Genomic DNA, 17,228 nt, shown 5'->3' with positions numbered 1-17,228 from the left:
ATTGGGGTTTTTGCATTTAGTCTTCAAACTTATAACTTATAATATCAACTGCCTTATATGGACGTGTTTCCAGTACTGTCCTGAATCACATGGTATAGGCCACGCCCATTTCAACCTAAAATTTTTTTATTGTAGCAAACACAATATTGTCAAAATTCTTGACACCAAGCTGAAGAAAAGTTGTAAAGGAGAAGTAACTATTTTCCAAAGAACGCGTGAGTTATCCCCGCGCAAATATTTAATGCTAGCTCGCAGAACGCATATTTGGCCGTATCTTGAAATTAAAGCTGCTGTCGGGGAAACCAGTTCTGAATTTCTGGACCTATAAAACAAAACAAACAAAAAACTGTTTGAGCAAAAAATGGCTAATCCGATCTTTATGAAGTTTGGCACCGACTCTTAAAATTTTGACTTGAGGTCAGACCTAAAACATCGTATTGCTCAGATAAAGTGGGCGTGGCTTATTGCGTCGCAAAGGAAAAATTTCACAAAAACAACCATATAGTCTAAACCAGTGGTCTCCAATCCTGCTCCTCTTTGGGCCACCATCCTGCATGTTTTCCTTGTTTCTCTGCTCCAACACACCTGATTCAGAGGTTAAATCACCTCTTCATGTTCTGCAGAAGCCTGTTAATCAATCATTGATTCATATCAGGTGTGTTGGAGCAGAGAAACAAGTAAAACCTGCAGGATGGTGGCCCTCCAGGACCAGGATTGGACACCCCTGCTCTAAACTGTCAGAGATTCTTCATTTCATGGGAAAAATGAAGTGTCAGTAAAAAACTGCATGCACCAACCTATAGGTGGCGCTACTACTGTGGTTGAATCGTTTTGGTCTATAACTCATAAAGTCTCGGCCTTACTAAAAGGTACTTTATTACTGAATTTTTTACTACAGATGAGTTGTGGGGAGGCTTGGACCCTGATGATAACGATTCTACCTAATGAGGTCCTGATCAGGTGATCACCTGAACCAAATCTTATTTAAGGAGGAAACTTCTAAAACCCACTGCTGTGGTCATCATTAACCTCCTACAACTGGACCAGCAGGATGGCACAAGTGATGTTAGTAGGAACTCCAAATAAATTGGATAAGAAACCTAAAAATGAAAAGAAGGGTTCAGTTTTGGCTCTGCAGGTGTGGATGAAGGACCATCAGATCCAGATCCTGTCACGTCGAGGTCTCCAGACCTCTGAATGTGATGAAGAGGAAGTCATCGAACAGCTGAGCTGATTGAAGTTTAGCTCCAAGAGGACAGAAAGTCTCCAGCAGCAACGTGGAAATATTGATTTCTGATCTCTTCCTGAGTTAAAATATTAGTTTTATGATGTCTAAAAATAAACATAACCTTGTTTTCTTTGCATTGAGGTCTGAAAGGTCAGCTGTTCTGTTATTCTGATGATAAATGCTCTAAATAACAATATTTATATTTGAAATTTGAAGGAAACATCAGAAGGATATATAAAAAACATGCTCAGTTTACTCAAACACATACTTATAAGAATAAAAAACAGAGAAATTTTAAATAATTTTAAAGATAGTTTACAAGAAACAAGGATAAATGTTGGGTTTTACACATTTAAGATGAAAAATACTTTCAAAATAGTCTGAATGTAAGTGAAAAGATTTCCTTCCTACTTGTTTACTGAAATCACACAGAAAGATTTCCTCATTTCGCACTCATGGCAGGAATTAAAGGAAACAAAACCAGAGAAGAAAGTTCTGAAGATTTATTACCAAAGGTTTTTACTACAAAATGAGACATTAAAGCAAACTGCAGCAGGAGCTGTTGAGTTTATAATGCAACAGAGCCCCCTTGTGTTGATTAAACTTCTGAACGTCGAGTTTAAAAAGTTAAGAGATGAATCACTGCGGAGCGACAACTATTACAGAAAAGCATCGGTTTTATTACAAAAGCAGAAACTTTCATTTTAACAAAAACAAAAAGATGTTTGTTACATTCAAACTAAAACAAAGTGAAAATAATTCAGGTACAATAAAACACTGGACAAATATATATTTTTACACAAAATCCCTCCAATTACTGCCAAATAAATCAACGTTTGAAAGCAGTTTTTATACTCTTATTTGGCCATAAACTCATCAGCTGCTTTAAGGTTGAATTTTTATCCCATCAGATTTATTTATCATTTAAACTTTACAATAATGACGAATCGTTTCGTGTTTCATGTCCTGGATTTTTTTTTTTTTTGTTGTTTTCACAGATTGGCGAATAAATACAGCAAACACAGAACCCTCAGATTATTTAGTGTTGGTACAAAAAAAAAAAAATAAAAAACTATAAATAGTTTATAAAAAGAAATAACTTTATGTTACATTGGATGTGTTACATGTTGTGTTGGACAAATTTTACTGTTGCAAATAAAGAAATGAAGTATTTTTACTTTTCTTTTCTAACAATTAAGTGAAACTGGTACTGGTTGTACTTTAACCTGACCTATAAAATGAATTATAATTTGTCAAATTTGATCTTTTTTATCACCTGCTGCCTTAAAAAGGCGATTTATCAACTTCCTGTGTTTGTGTTAGTCTGTCTGTTAGCAAAATATCTCATGAACCAATGGATGGATTTGAATAAAACTTGGCATGAAAGTAGCTGAGAGTCATTTTCAACACATACTCTGAGGGCAAACTGATCTTGTGAGATCTTTGCAGAAGGCGATACGCATTCCTTCAAGGAACTTTAGCTTCATCAGCTCAGCGTGAGCATTTCATTTACACGTTTTAATTTCTGATGTTGCTAAAACTGTGATGGATAATCTCGACTCTGATCCCACCTGAGGCGATTAAAATAAAATTGGTTCGAACACAACCAGTTTTGTCTTAAAGCTGTTTGATGTTAAAGAAAAGCTCTGAAGGAAAACGACTAAAAGAGGAAGAAATCAGCTGTGGCAGCTTGATTTTTGTAAAGGTTAACTGTCTTGATAACAAGAAGTGATTACAGCTGAGGAGTGGTTCCTGTCCTGCAGGCATGTTTCTGAGTGAAACACTCTGCAGACCGGATTGATCCTTTTTGGAGCTTAAAGAAAAAAAACCTACAAATCAAAATGCAACAAACCGCAGCGCTACAAAACGGCATGCATGAAAAGCTGAGAATATAATACAAACATAATTACAAGCTTGTGCACAGTCGAATGTTCAGACCGAGTGGGTCAAAATGTTGTCCACGTTCTTCTTCCTTATTCGGATCATCGTCCTCTTGCCACCTGAAAGAAAAAAAACAACAAAATAACAAAACCTTTGAATTATGAGCTCCCTAAAAGATGTTGACAGGAACAACAACGCAAACAATACATTCTAGATCCTGAAAGAGTTGGGACGTTGAGTAAAATGTCAATAAAGACAGAATTCAATAATTTACAAATCTCATATTTTACAGTAAACATATCAAAGGTTTAAACTAAGAAATTGGACCATTTTTATGAAAAGATAATGTCATTTTAAATCTGATGGCATCAACACGTCTCTTTAAAGTAGCTCCAGATGTTTCCCTCAGTGCAGCATCTGTAAACATCTGGACCTGAGGTTGTCCCATTCTGTCTGTTCAACAGTCCTGGATGGGAGCAGATGTTGTTCTTTCCAGAGGCACTAATGCACCCCCATACCATCAGAGAGGCAGGCTGGACCTCAGAGCAGTTCTCCTCTTTGGTCCAGAGGAGACACATCTGGCTTCTTCTTTGCCTGATAGAGCTTTAAGCAGCACGGTGAACTGTGTTTACAGACAGTGATCCTGAGCAGAACAGAACCAGAACCTGGTTTTGATCTTTGACCTCAGAAGTTTCTGCAGATTCTTGGAATAGTTTGATGATATTATGAACTGTAGATGATGGGATGTTCAGTCTTTCGTTGAGGAACTTTATTTTGAAAGTGTTCCACTATTTTTAGACAGACTGGTGGATTTCTGCCCATCTTCACTTCTGACAGATTCAGCCTCTAAGATCCTCTTTTTCTACCCCGTTCTCTTACGGACCTGCTGCCAATTAACCTAAACAGTCAGAAAAAGCTCCTCCAGCTGCTTTTTGTTGCTCCTGTTTCACCTTTTTTGCCATAAAATGATCTAATTTGTTAAAAAAAATGATACAGTTTCTTAGTTACAGCAGTTGATATGTTTCCTGTGTTCCATTGTGAATAAAAGATGGTTTTATGTTCATCCTAACAGATCAAACTTACTCCTTCTGGGTCTGATGCACTTGTGGTAGCAATGTCTGCGGCTCTTGAAGTTGTTCTCATTTCCTCCGCAGCCGCTGTAGTAAAACGACTGGCATCTCTTGGTTTCAGGGTTGAAGGTGAACCTCCTGTCTGACCCGAGACACGTCCCCCGGTCTTCCGGTTTGAAGCAAACCTCTGAGGGACTGAAGCCTGCGAATCACAGCAGAACTGACACAATATTCTCCTGAACAGCTGAAACCTGAAATTCCAAATATCACATTTCTTGCTCACAACAATACAGGAGATAAAATCCTTCTCATGCTGACTGAATCTCTGTTTCCTCTGAAAGAAATGTGTCTGATTTAAGCATCTCAGATCTGACTAATTCTCTCAGCTCTGCAGATGGAGAACATTCCCACAGCATGATGCAGCCACTGTCACACTTTACTGCAGGTTAAGGAGTTTTGCTTGATGGACATAAGGTTTGATTTTTGTCTTTCATGCCTTTTTGTTAAACTTAAAACCTACATTTTGCTGCATCTTTGCAGTGCAGACTCTTCGTTTCTCCTACAAACAGACACTCTGGGGTTAAGAGTTCCTCCTGGCCTCTTTGTTATCTGTCTGATTAATAGTTTCCTTGTCTGGTTTATGAGTCTTGGTACTCTCCCTCTTGACATGTTTGTTGTGGTGAAATATTCCCTCCGTTTTTACCATGCTTTTGATGGTGCTTCATGGGAACGAGGGTGTTTTTATGTTTTATAACCCAGACCCTGCTCCGTATTTCTGCAGAACTTAGTCCCTGACAGCTGTGCAGCAGTGGCAGGGCAGTCACGGGTTTGAATCCCCATACGTGCCCGTACACCTAACCCTTAACTAAAAGTAAAATAAAAGTATTAATAAACACAAGAACCAACAAGACAGCAACTGGTAATCAAGGCGTTTCATTCTTTAGCCACAAGGTGTCAGTGTTTCTCTTCAACGCAATGATTTCAGCATCATAATCGATGACACTCCTGCTCATTTTTCAGATTTTAGGAGCTTCAAACAGAAATAATTACACACACGGAGGGTTTTATACCAACATAGCTGCATTCTAAAACAATGATAATCTGCTAATATACACACAAAAAAAAAAACAAAATAACAAGGAGCTCAAACTACGGAGGCTAGATCATTGTGAATCTTTCCCTGCCAATATTTTCTGACATGAATGAAATTGAATTTTTTGAGTTATACGTCTGACTGGGCTCAGGGAGGTGGACCCGGCTCTCCCTTCGCTCTCCTGCAGTGACATGAAACAGCCTTGGACCCTGACGGCTGGGATGTATGCTCCCTCACAGCTAATATCAGGAAAATTAATAAGTGGCTTTTTGTGACAAATGGGACGCGGGAGCGAACCTCTGATGCACTCTGTTTCTGCCCTTTACTCCTCACAACAAAAGCAATTCTACAAGCTGTCCGCAGTGCATGCATCACCGCAGCTCTGCGTTTATTTCATTTTTTTAAAACACTTCTGGCAGCCGTCACCGCTCCTATAAAAGGCCTGGATGTACTTTACTCTGAGGTCTGAGCTTATTTCAGCCTGTACTCATTGAGACATGATGTGTGGTTTAATTATGCTTCATTTAATCTTTCCTTTGCTCTGTAATAACACTGGAAGCACCAACTCTGGCTGCGCTCCAGCCTGAATTCAATTTCTGCTTTCAGCTGTCAATATTTTTAACTCTATTTCTCCTCCATTTTCTCCAGTAAACACAAGAGACTACAGCGAATTACAAATATCTGGTCACAACTTATACCAGAACCCCAAAAACATGATCTTTTTATAAGCTACAGATCAGATTTACAGAGCTCTACAAAAGGTTTTATGCTCCTTCTTTTTACTTTTTAGTAAATTTAAGTTTTTTTTTTTCTGTTTTTCTGTTTAAAGTCTTATTTTCTTACCATTTGTCTCTTGATTGGGGTCATTTTGTTGCACCACAGGTCCACTTAGAGACGCGTTCCCTGCAGAAAAAACAGACGTCAGTGGATCAACACGTCTCTCACACCGAGATGAGAACACTGATAACGTGTCTGTATACGTACAAAAAAAAAAAAAGGCAGAGCTGTAATCAGAAAAGCAAAAACCACCGGAGTGAGACGTCTGACATTTCTGAGAATGAATTTTTTCCACTGCTACGCTAAAACTCTTAAAGGGGGACTTGTTTTTTCTTTTTGATTCAGCAGAAGATGGAAAACAGATTAAAGTCAAGCTTCAGATTGAAGTGAGGTTCTGCGGAAAGGTTATGGACAAATAATATCTTACCTGTTGCAGAAAACTCTTTGAACAAACTTTTTTTCAGAGATTAGTCAACTCTTTTTAGTCGAGCTAACGGCTAGTCTGAGCAGATCTACCAACTCCAGATTTATGTGATTGGAGTTGTTGGATTTGCTCAGACTAGCCTTTAGCTCATCAGTCCACTCAGAATTGAACTCTGAGGTCCTTAAAAGAGCTATCTGCAACAAGTAAGATATTAATTGCTCACATCCTTCCCACAGAACCTCACATGTTGGAGCATTTCACAGCTCATATTTGTGGTTTTAACGAAATGCGAAATTTTAAAACACCTAAATAACCAAGTAATTTGTTGCACGCCCTGTTCTGACCCAGGAAAGTTGCACGGTGCAGCCCAGAGGACTCAGACCTGTGATCTCGTTGATTTTGTATTTATAGGACCAAACGTTTTACAATCCTGGAACGGCAGTGTTTAGAAATCAATCATGCAGAGTGATTTACGAAGCTTTCCACTATGCAGATTGCACTATTATTTACAGCCTTAAAAAAAAAACACGTCTTAAATTTTGGTTTGGCTGCAGCGGTCGTTGCAGACAGCTTTTACACAACTGCTGCAGAAAGTGTCGCTGAAGGAAGAGACTTCTCCTTACTTGTTGGAAAATCAACAGAAGATGTTCAAGAATCGACTAAAATGTTGCTTAATTCCACTGCAGAAACCATTCTCTGATTGTTTATCTGTTATCAGTGGAAATGAGTCAGAACATATTTGCATATTAGCATATTGACAGATTAGCGTATTGATATATTAAAATATTAGCATATTGATATTTCGAATTGGCAAAAAAAAAACATCATTATGCATTCCTGGTGACACATATTGCTGTGGTTGGGAATAAACAGAATGCAAATTACTAATGACTCTTTAAAGAGACACCAGCACGCAGGAAGTTCTAAGTTTACCTGTTGGAACGGTGGGCTCCACGAAGCTGACTCTCCTGGCAGCCTTTGCATCGTCTTCTGCTGCTGCAGTTGGCTTCACTGCTCAGAAACACACAGACAAAAAGAAAATCATAGCTGCATTCACTGAAGAACAGTTTGTTTGAGAAGTAAAACAGATTTCATTAAATATAAGTCCTTTAATAAAATCGTCCCAGCCTGCCGTGTGTGCTGGTCTGCGAGCATATTGTCTTCGACTCAAACGGACAGACTGAAATTACTGTCTTAAAAAAGCAGAGAAAGCGAGGTTAATTGATTTTTCCGAACAGAACGGGCTGTTGACTCTTTATGCCTTCTACCTCACGCTTCAGTTTAGCATAATTGAGTCTGCTTTGGTCAGCTGAAAAGATTTAGGCACTGAATCAAAGTGGAAAGTGATTTCATGCTCAGCTGAGAGTTAATTTCCTGCGGTTGGCCTGTTTTTGATGATGCTACCTCTCTGAAATGTGTTTTCAGTTGTTGTAGAGGAACTCTGATCTGCTAGATTTTTTGAAGCAAAGGAGGAAAAGTTAATTAAAATTCGTACAAAAGAAAAAACTCAAATCTGTTGCGCTGACCGACATGCGAGGAACCGCTATTGGGACTTTCTAAATCTGTAAAAAGTTTAAAAAATTGCTAAATGCACATCTGCCTACCTGGGTTCTGACATCTTGCCTGGCACGCTGCCATGCTCCTGAAGTTGTTGGCGTTGCCGAAGCAGCCGCCGTAGAAGAAATGCTTGCACTGCTGAGTGCTGCTGTCGAAGGAATAACGCGCCACCAGCCCTCGGCACGGACCGGGAGCCTCCGGTAAATGACACGGATTCTTGTCATCTGCAAAACAAAAAAACATTATTAGGCTTTCTGATAAATCCATATGGAGCTGACAGTCCATAGTTTTAATCATTTTTAAATGCTAATTCTTCAGCTTAGAAGAACAGACCAGCCTGCAGGAGTCTCTTTAGTCGTATTTAGTTTTGTTGAATAATTATTTTGGTATTTAGTCATAATCTTGGTTTTTTATTTGTGCCATCATTTCCACTAGATAACCTCAGTGCACCACCAAACTTCCATTAGTAATCAGCACACCTGTTGCCAATCGTTAATCACCGCTCTCTGCGTTTATTCTGTTCAGGGTTTCTTGTTAGTCCACTGCATCTTCCCTGACTGGCTGTTTTGTTTTGTTATCCAGATTAATCTTTTTGAAACATGGACGATGTTCCGGGGATCCCCCCCTCTGCTTATCAATGAGTTTGAAGCAAAAAATGCTGAATTGTCTGAGTTGTAAAAAAGAATAAACAGCTTGGTGTTTTGTCCCACGCTGTAGCCATCATTAATTCTTCAATACAGCCCGACAGACCCACTAACAAAGTTGTCGTAGTGATTCCTGAAAATGCCCTTAAAACCCTAACATCACTGTTATTTTGTCGAATACATTATGATATTACTGCCAGAAGTGCTGCAGCTAGCTACTGTAGCTAATTGTGGTTGTAAATAACCATAGAAATCCGTGTAAATGACCATGAAATGGCTATGAAATACTGTTCACATGGGCTGCTGTGAAATTTCAGAGACTGAAGCTCCTTTAAGTCAGCAACGATCCGTTTTGGTCCTGGCCTCAGTCAAACTAACCATTAGTCAGTCCCTCCAGGATTTCACGGGCATTTTTTTGTTATTGTTGCGGCTAAAATGCCTGATTTCGCTGGCATTTTCCTAAAAATTGCAATTTTTTTTACTAAAATCAATAAACAACCATAACTTTTAATGTATAAACCAAAAATCCTTCCTAGTTTTGTAAGATAATTCCCAACAAACATTGACATTCTCAAAAGGTGCTTTATTTGAGAACTTTGATAGCTTCTAAACTGACATTCATGAGCATTTCTGGATCGTCCCTGGTCTGCAGCTCTCCTCACATGTTTTGCAGACACAAAGTGTTTGTCGATGCGTTTATGTTCCATGATTACACTGCAGGACGTGCAAAACAGCTGCAGCTGGGGAGGAAACTGGTTTGCTGAAATCTTTGTGGGCAAATGTGAAGCATTAGCGCACATTTTGGCTTCGGTCGCTGCTCCTGCACGCTCCCGGCATTCTGATGTTAACAGGAAGTGACGTCACGTGTCTTCTTCCTGAGTTATTTGGGGTTATTTTGTATTCCACGCTACAAAAAACCTACAACGTAGAGACTAGACCGCAGAAACGGTGGAGAATCACTTCAGAAACAATAAATATTGGGTTAAAGTTGCGATTTTGCGGGGTTTGCTTGATTTTGCATTAATAGTTGCTATCGCAACATCGCAAAATCCTGGAAGGTCTGATTAGATCAAAGAGCTATCTACAACAGGTAACATATTATTGGTTCGTAACTTTTCCACAGATACCCACTGTTGTTTTAAGAATCTAAAGACACAAAGAAGTAAAGATAAGCCTTCCAGTCAAGGGTCCAAGGATCCGACAGCTGTGCACAACAACCAAAGCCCTCTGAGAGGTGATCATGATTAAAATGTTATCTGTGTAAAATCTAAATAGACTTTCTGAGGTGACTTTGAAAAGCTGTGAGTAAACAGGTGTGTGAAAAGGTTTGATTCTGGCTATCTGTCCCTAAAGCCGTGCGCTGATGAATAATTCAGGTGGAATATACACTGTTCTCTGTTTAAGCTGAGAAGGTAGAAGAGGTGGTGTGAGTTCTGATGAGAATTATCTGTCAGCTTTGTGCGAATCCTGGATGTGAATCACTGAGCGCATCATTTCATGCAGCAGGCAGCTCTCCAAAGAGGACCAGAGAATCGAACTTCCACTTTAAAGAAACGCTTTGACGATTCTTGTCCAGAATATGGCCGAAAAAATATAAGGAAGGAGTTTAAATGTGATCTGTGCAACAATAAGACGGATGAGATGTTAGGATGAAACCGAATGATTCTCATAATTACAGCACAGACGACACTTGAACCCATCATTCTTTAATCCACTTATCTGCGTTTTACTACATTTAGCTCTCAACTCAGTTTCAGCTTTTTCAGCAAATTTAAGCGAACTCGACACACTCTCTGCAAAAAAAAAAAAAAAGCAATTTCCCTAATTATTTTTTCCATTTGGTGTACTTTTCTTTGTGTAAAACAAAAACGACAATTATTCCAACAGGGTTTCTTTTCTAAATATTGAAAAAGATCAAAATAATAAGGCCAAAAAAAATGTTTTATTGTTAAAAACTGATCACTCGGGGATGATATAGCTTTTAAAATATAAGTTATGAAGCTCAAATCGATCATCTACATCAAACTCTACTTTTATTTTGTCAAGATGGTATTTAGTTTCTTTAAAAGTGACACATTATTTCATTTTTTGAGTACTGACTTGAAATATTTCAGAGAATAAAGCTGCTGCACCAACTATTTATAAACTTTAAGAGTTGTTTTAACTTTTATTACTTATTATATTTATGTTTTAATGCAAACTATGAATTAGATCCTGCTATTTTGATTTTAATTCTACATTTTGCAATTCAAAAAGTAACAGAAAAGTAAGAAGTACGACTTTAAAAGTGGCACATTATCTGAAAGAAGCACTTTTCCTCTGCTTGAGTGCGAACTCTATGGTGTCTGAAGCCATTACTTTCTGAAAATCTCCCCCAAAAAAACACTTTTCTTGTGGCCTCCTGGTTTTGAAAACCTTCTCATTCAGAGAACGGGTCAAAATTGCAGAATAAAAGTACGTCACTTTACCAGCAGCTTTCATCTCCTTCTGCCTTTTACTTCAAATCACGCTGCATTCGCCATATGCTTGAAGTGAAAAAACCACAGTTTGTTGCTTTTTGCTTTGCTGTTTTCAAAACGGCTGGTCTGCATCATCTCCCTGTGGATTCAAATGATGAAATATTCTCATTTTCTACAACTGATCTGTTCCTAATTATCTGCAGACCCTTTTAAAAATGATAGGGAAGTCATTTAAGGTTTTACTTTTAGTGACTGTGGCTGGATGGACGGATAAATGGATGGATGGATGGATGATGGTTGGACAGACAAATGGATGAATAAATGAATAGATGGATGAAGAGTTTGTTTTACTGAAGAATTTCACATACATCCCTCTGTTTTCACCCCGGCTTGTTGTTTTCTGTGTATATTTCTGCAGAAACACAACATTTCGTTGTAATCTTTATTTAATGACTTTTCTTAAAACCATCTGTTTGTTAACTTGATGTAAAACCAACAAAAGCAGCTCTGACCTCTAGCAGAACTCATTGTGGTTTCAGTAAAACAAACAGGATAGAAACAAAACGCCGCCTGTCCAACGGAAGGAAAAAAAGAAGAAAATTACCCCGACTTCCAGCCAGACTGCTCCGTGTTTTGATTTTTGACCTTTCAGGAGAGCATTTATGCTGCTCTGTCCATGGCTCTGGGACAAAATAAATAAAATATAAAAAAAACAAAACAACTAGATGCATCAACTTCCAGTCTTTATGGAGCCTCGTGTTTGTTGGACATAAATGTCACTGATTTGATGCTGACCGGAGCTCTGTGAAGTTCAGGAAAATGCATGAGCCCATGAGATCAAAATGATCCAAGCTGAACTGAAACCAAAGTCACCAAACAGCAGGGAAAAGATCAAAATCATAAAAGCATGACTCATTTTAAATAAAACCTGCCAGGACAGGCTGTTATTCAGCGCTCTAACGTGTTTTATTCTTCTGTTTACCGTCTTAGTCTCCATCCAGGAGCTTACATCCAACTGAGTTTAATGGCAGACGGTTTTTAACATCTGACACTTTGACACATCTATCCCAACACTTTCTTCTCTTTTTGATGGTCTGGACAAATTTAATAAAGCTGACAGAAACAGTTGTGAATGCCAGCCCCCCTCGCGGTCCCGCGCTCCGGCTGCATCGCTCAGCTGAAGGCGTTCAGGAAGCAGGTGAAGGTCAGAACAACGTGCCGTCGCGTCGTGTTGTTGCTCCGCTTGCACGAGCGTAACGCACATTGACCAGACACGTTAAAGGCGTGCTGTTCACAGAGGAAGATATTCCTGTTCTGCTCTCATGTTTACTTGTTTTTCAGCGCTGTCCCGCCCACCTTTCATTCTACTGCAGGGCAACTTGTCTTAGTGTGAATTAATTGGATTCCAATACACGTGAAGGGGCTAATTGTTGCAGCTTTGATTGCTTTTCAGTGCAACAGCTTTCCATTTAAAGAAAAGCTGAGTGCAGAGAACAGACAGAAGCTGACCTTTACCAGACTTTTACTTCCAACCTATTACAGAGGATTCAGCAAGATCAGTGAAAGATCTCCTGATTTCCCTTATATTTACATTCTGACTCACTTTCCTTCACCTTTCACTTCTCACTTCTGAGTCATCCTCGGCTGCCTTCCCAAAGATATCAGATTTTAAATTTCAATCTTGTGTTGAGATGTCGAAATCAGTGTGTTGCACCACGAAGCCCAAGGTCGCATGACGCTACAGAGCAAAGAAAACACAAAGAGGAAAGCGTGCTGGAACCTGCAGCAGTCAGAGCCAATGGGAGGAGAAGTTCAGCAGCAGGAGCTTAGTAAAACTTTCCATTTGGATTTAAAAATAGAGTCAAAAAACAGAACCTGACATGCTGCCTCTTTCACAACCCTCCAAATATCTGACAATAAGTGCAAAAACACTCCTGATCTTCACTGAACACACACTTATACACTCAAATATAAATATCTTATATTCAATAAACTCAATACCATAAAGACTTTAAAGGTGTATCTTTAACAACACATCCCTCAGGCTTAAGAAAATATGAAAAACAAAATATATTTTTGGGTCAAATTCTGAGTCCTTCTGACCCCAATTAATGCTAACGAGTTTAAAGACCTTGCATTACTTGAATGAATGCACCAACTTTCATGCCAGAGTCTTAAACTAAGAACCATTTTTATATGTTTAAAAAAATCTCAAGATGACACAAGATCTCCTGGAACTCAGAGGGTGTGACGGATGGGAAAAACTCTCAGTTACTGACATATAAAATGCATCTCAGTGTCTATAAAATCAACAAAATTAAAACTCTTTTTGTGTTTGCCAAATAATCTAGACCAGGGGTGTCCAATCCTGGTCCTCAGGGCCACCATCCTGCATGTTTTCCTTGTTTCTCTGCTCCAACACCTGATTCATGGTTAAATCACCTCTTCATGTTCTGCAGAAGCCTGTTAATCACCCATTGATTCAGATCAAGTGTGTTAGAGCAGAGAAACAGGTAAAACCTGCAGGATGGAGACCCTGAGGACCAGGATTGGACACCCCTGATTGAGGCCATCTTTAGTTGAACTGACAACAAAATGCAAACAGATGTAGATGTACATCCAATATTTACTTTCTGAGTTTCATTAAAAATCCAACTACCACTAAAATACCTCATCCAAGCCTCAAATGCAGGAATAAAAGTCAATTAACAAATAACGCAAAGACAGGGAAACAAAAATCTTTAAACCATAGTAAGATGTAAGCGATATAACGCTGGTTAGGAACTTTTTATTTAAAAAAACAACACATTTTTGTCAAATGAAAATGAGGAAATCGAAGTGTTGAGAGTTTGAGCCCTCTGTAATAAATCATAGTTAATGAATTCAACTCCAATTTATCAGCAGTTTAATGTTGATCAGCTATAAATAACAAGATGGACTACCATCGTTGGGAGTTTCTTGTTTCCCATTAAACAGACGCCTTCAGCGAAACTGTAAGAATTAATGTGCTGGCACCACTCTGTGTTAGCTGCGTACCATAAAATAACTCTGATACCATTTTATGCCCAAGGTGGCAATAAAATCTAATGAACAACAACAGTCCTTGAAAACAAAATGATCTTTTGCCCACAACATTACAAAACAAACCTTTAATATCTCTATTTTATAACAATTATGGCAACAATCTATTCTTTAATATCTTTATTCATCTTCTTTTCAATCTAAACTCTGTAAGGAGTTTATAAATCTGTCACCTGAGACGACGCAGGATTCCTCGCAGTCCTCCCGGGTCAAAAAGTTGTTGGCGTTTCCTCCGCAGCCTCCGTACTCGAAGATCTCGCAGCGGCCCGTGTTCACGTTGAAGAAGAAGCGTTCCTTGATGGCCTTGCACGGCCCCGGGTCGTCCTTCATGGAGCACAGCTCATTAAAGATGAGCGGCTCCGGCTGTGAGCCATGCACTGCAGCAGGAAAAAGGAAACAAAACTTCAGATTTCCTTTAAGTTTCAGGGTATTTTTTTTATATGCAGGAGAAGAAATCAGGTCACAGCCTCAGCTTCTAACCTTTGGGGGTGAGGATAAGGTTATTATTTCTAAACGACTTTAATGTTTGGACAGGAATTTCAAATTATTCTTGATCACCGTCATGAAACGCCAGCGATCATGTAACCGCCTGCTTTCATTTGTCTGTCTGTTAGCAAAATATCTCATGAACTAGTGAACAGATCTGAATGAACCTCTCAGAAAGAAATCACTGACAACAATGTGGCCTGCCTACGCTAACGCTAGATTCAGATTCAGTCTTGATTCAATAAAATAATTCATGCAATTGGGATTCTTATCTTGAGTTACCCTTATTGTAGAGCACACGTGTCAAACTCAAGGCCTGTGGGCCAGATCTGGCCCTCTGTAACATTTCATCCGGCCCTCCAGTCTGGTTCAGATCGAGTCTCTGATTCTTATTTTGCTTAAAGAAACTGAGGTTTTCTCTGACGGTGACTTAAAAGCCAACAATATATAGTTTTAATTTCTGTATGATCAGGTTTTTGTCTGTTTTAATGTTAAAAACTTCATTTAAAAGCTGAGTGAGGCGTAAAAAATGACAGCTAATGATGAGCTTTTTGAAGTTTGATCTATTTGTCTGAGTTCATTAAAGTCTGTTTGCTCTAAATTCTGTATAATCTGTAACTGGGAAAAGGTCATTGATATTTCTATATGAATGATTTGACATAATACATCTAAAACCAAGGTTAATTTATGTCATTTTTAATAAATGTTGATCGTGAATGGCCCTTGGCCAGGACCAAATTTTTAAATTTGGCCCCCTTGAGTCACTGGGTTTGACACCCCTGCTGTAGAGCATATGTTCTGGCAGCCATCTTCTCTAAATGGTATGCCTGAGATGCCACAACAAGACAAAAAAAAGAAAGTAATCACTGGATAAACATCTACAACTAATTAACTTTTGCAGCCAACCTGATTCAAGATGGCAGCCACAACAAACTGACCCTAATTAACACAAAGGTGTCCTTTAACCCGTCATTTTTGCAGACGTTGAGCTAAACTTTGGTGTGGTCTGGAGGCGATATGCATATAAACAATACTGTTTCATTTTATTGTGTCTTACAAAACTGTGAGCACATTCCTGCAGGTTCAGATTTATTTTAGATATAAGTTTATTTTTTGAGCTGCGAATAAAAGCTTATCAGGAAGGGCCCGATGGAGGCAGGAGGCTGCTGCAGGGAGAAAACTGAGTCAAAGCGTTGCGAATCTCCCAGCGTGCACCGCACAGCAACATTCTGAGCTGCAGCAAATCGGTTAATTTACCACACAGACGGAGAGGCCGGGGTCTCCTCTGCGTTCGATGATCAGCCCTGATATGAAAGACACGTTTGTTCTCTTTGCTCAAACACTGAGATGTTATCGGTCCTCCACGTAGGCAGAAAACAGCTCTCTAATGTCGTCGTTGTTCAGGAAGAAGTTCAGTTGCTCTGCTAACAACCGCCGTGAATGTTAAACCAGTATGTCAGCGTGCAGCAGGGAGGCGCTTCTTTCTGCCTTCGTCCCCGTCGGTTCTCCTCGCTTCGTCTCCGATCTCTGTCCAAAGAGGGCTGCAGATGGTCAGAGCTAACTCAAATGTCTCTTTCTAATACAAATGAGCTTATCTATTAATGTAGAATCTATGAAGCTGACATGAAATGTTTTCTCTCTCATCGATGTGTCGACAATTCTTAGCCAACTTCATGCAAGGGAAAAAATATTTCTCTGCAAAATATGATTTTTTTTTTTTTTATCTGTCAACGCATAAATGCTAAGTTCTGCTCCATTACGATGCATGTTTGCAGAGGCAGCTCGGCTAGAAACAAGACGTGAGAGTGAATAGATTTAGTTTACCAATTTAAAATCATGTTTTTCTAAATCTAAGCCCCTGTTTCAACCACTGCAGTGCAGAACAATATAACTCAGCTGACATGAGGTTTAATCCTGTGACTTTTTGTAGCATCATACATCACACAACGTGCATGAAATTCAAAACGAATATGAACTCTTTTCCCCGTACACTTTGATGGGATGCTGCTGAACCGAGGGAGCAAACCCAGCCCCGTTTGGAGTTCAAAGTTTGAACTTTACACGACTGAACTGGCATTTTGATATCTTTAAAGGCTTTCACATAATCACAGCTTATGTTTGATGATTTTTGAAGATTTTACAACAAAATCTTCAACCTAGAATCCATCACTCTTATGACTGAGGTGTGAAAACTTGTTTTTGTAAACAAACCCTTCTTACTCCAACAAATTGGATATTTTTAAATAGTTTTTACATCAAAATGTAGGTATTTTTCAGACACTCCAGGATTTTGCAATGTTGCGATCGCAACTATTAACACAAAATCAAGCAAACCCCGCGAAATCACAACTTTCCTGCAACTTTAACCCAATATTTATTGTTTCTGAAGTGATTCGCCACCGTTTCTGTGGTCTAGTCTCTTCTTTGTGGGTTTGTGTAGCGTGGAATACAAAATAACCCCAAATAACTCAGGAAGAAGACACGTGACGTCACTTCCTGTTAACATCAGAATGCCGGGAGCGTGCAGG

At 39.1% G+C, this 17,228-nt stretch overlaps 1 protein-coding gene across 1 annotated transcript in view; it reads right to left on the bottom strand.

The window, feature by feature from the left end:
- Positions 1-1,716: 1,716 nt before the first annotated feature.
- The window catches only part of tfpia (tissue factor pathway inhibitor a), a 27,444-nt gene continuing 11,932 nt past the window's right edge, over positions 1,717-17,228 (bottom strand). The window contains exons 2-7 of the mRNA XM_017430401.3: positions 14,388-14,591; positions 8,078-8,254; positions 7,407-7,484; positions 6,116-6,175; positions 4,193-4,381; positions 1,717-3,228 (exon numbers count right to left, since the gene is read on the bottom strand). Coding sequence (XP_017285890.1) covers positions 3,161-3,228; positions 4,193-4,381; positions 6,116-6,175; positions 7,407-7,484; positions 8,078-8,254; positions 14,388-14,591 — 776 coding nt within the window. The 3' untranslated portion in view covers positions 1,717-3,160. The remainder of the gene's footprint in view (positions 3,229-4,192; positions 4,382-6,115; positions 6,176-7,406; positions 7,485-8,077; positions 8,255-14,387; positions 14,592-17,228) is intronic.

Source organism: Kryptolebias marmoratus, linkage group LG6, assembly GCF_001649575.2.
Source record: "Kryptolebias marmoratus isolate JLee-2015 linkage group LG6, ASM164957v2, whole genome shotgun sequence".
Classification (NCBI taxonomy): Eukaryota; Metazoa; Chordata; class Actinopteri; order Cyprinodontiformes; family Rivulidae; genus Kryptolebias; species Kryptolebias marmoratus.
This window is presented reverse-complemented; position numbering and strand designations above follow the sequence as displayed.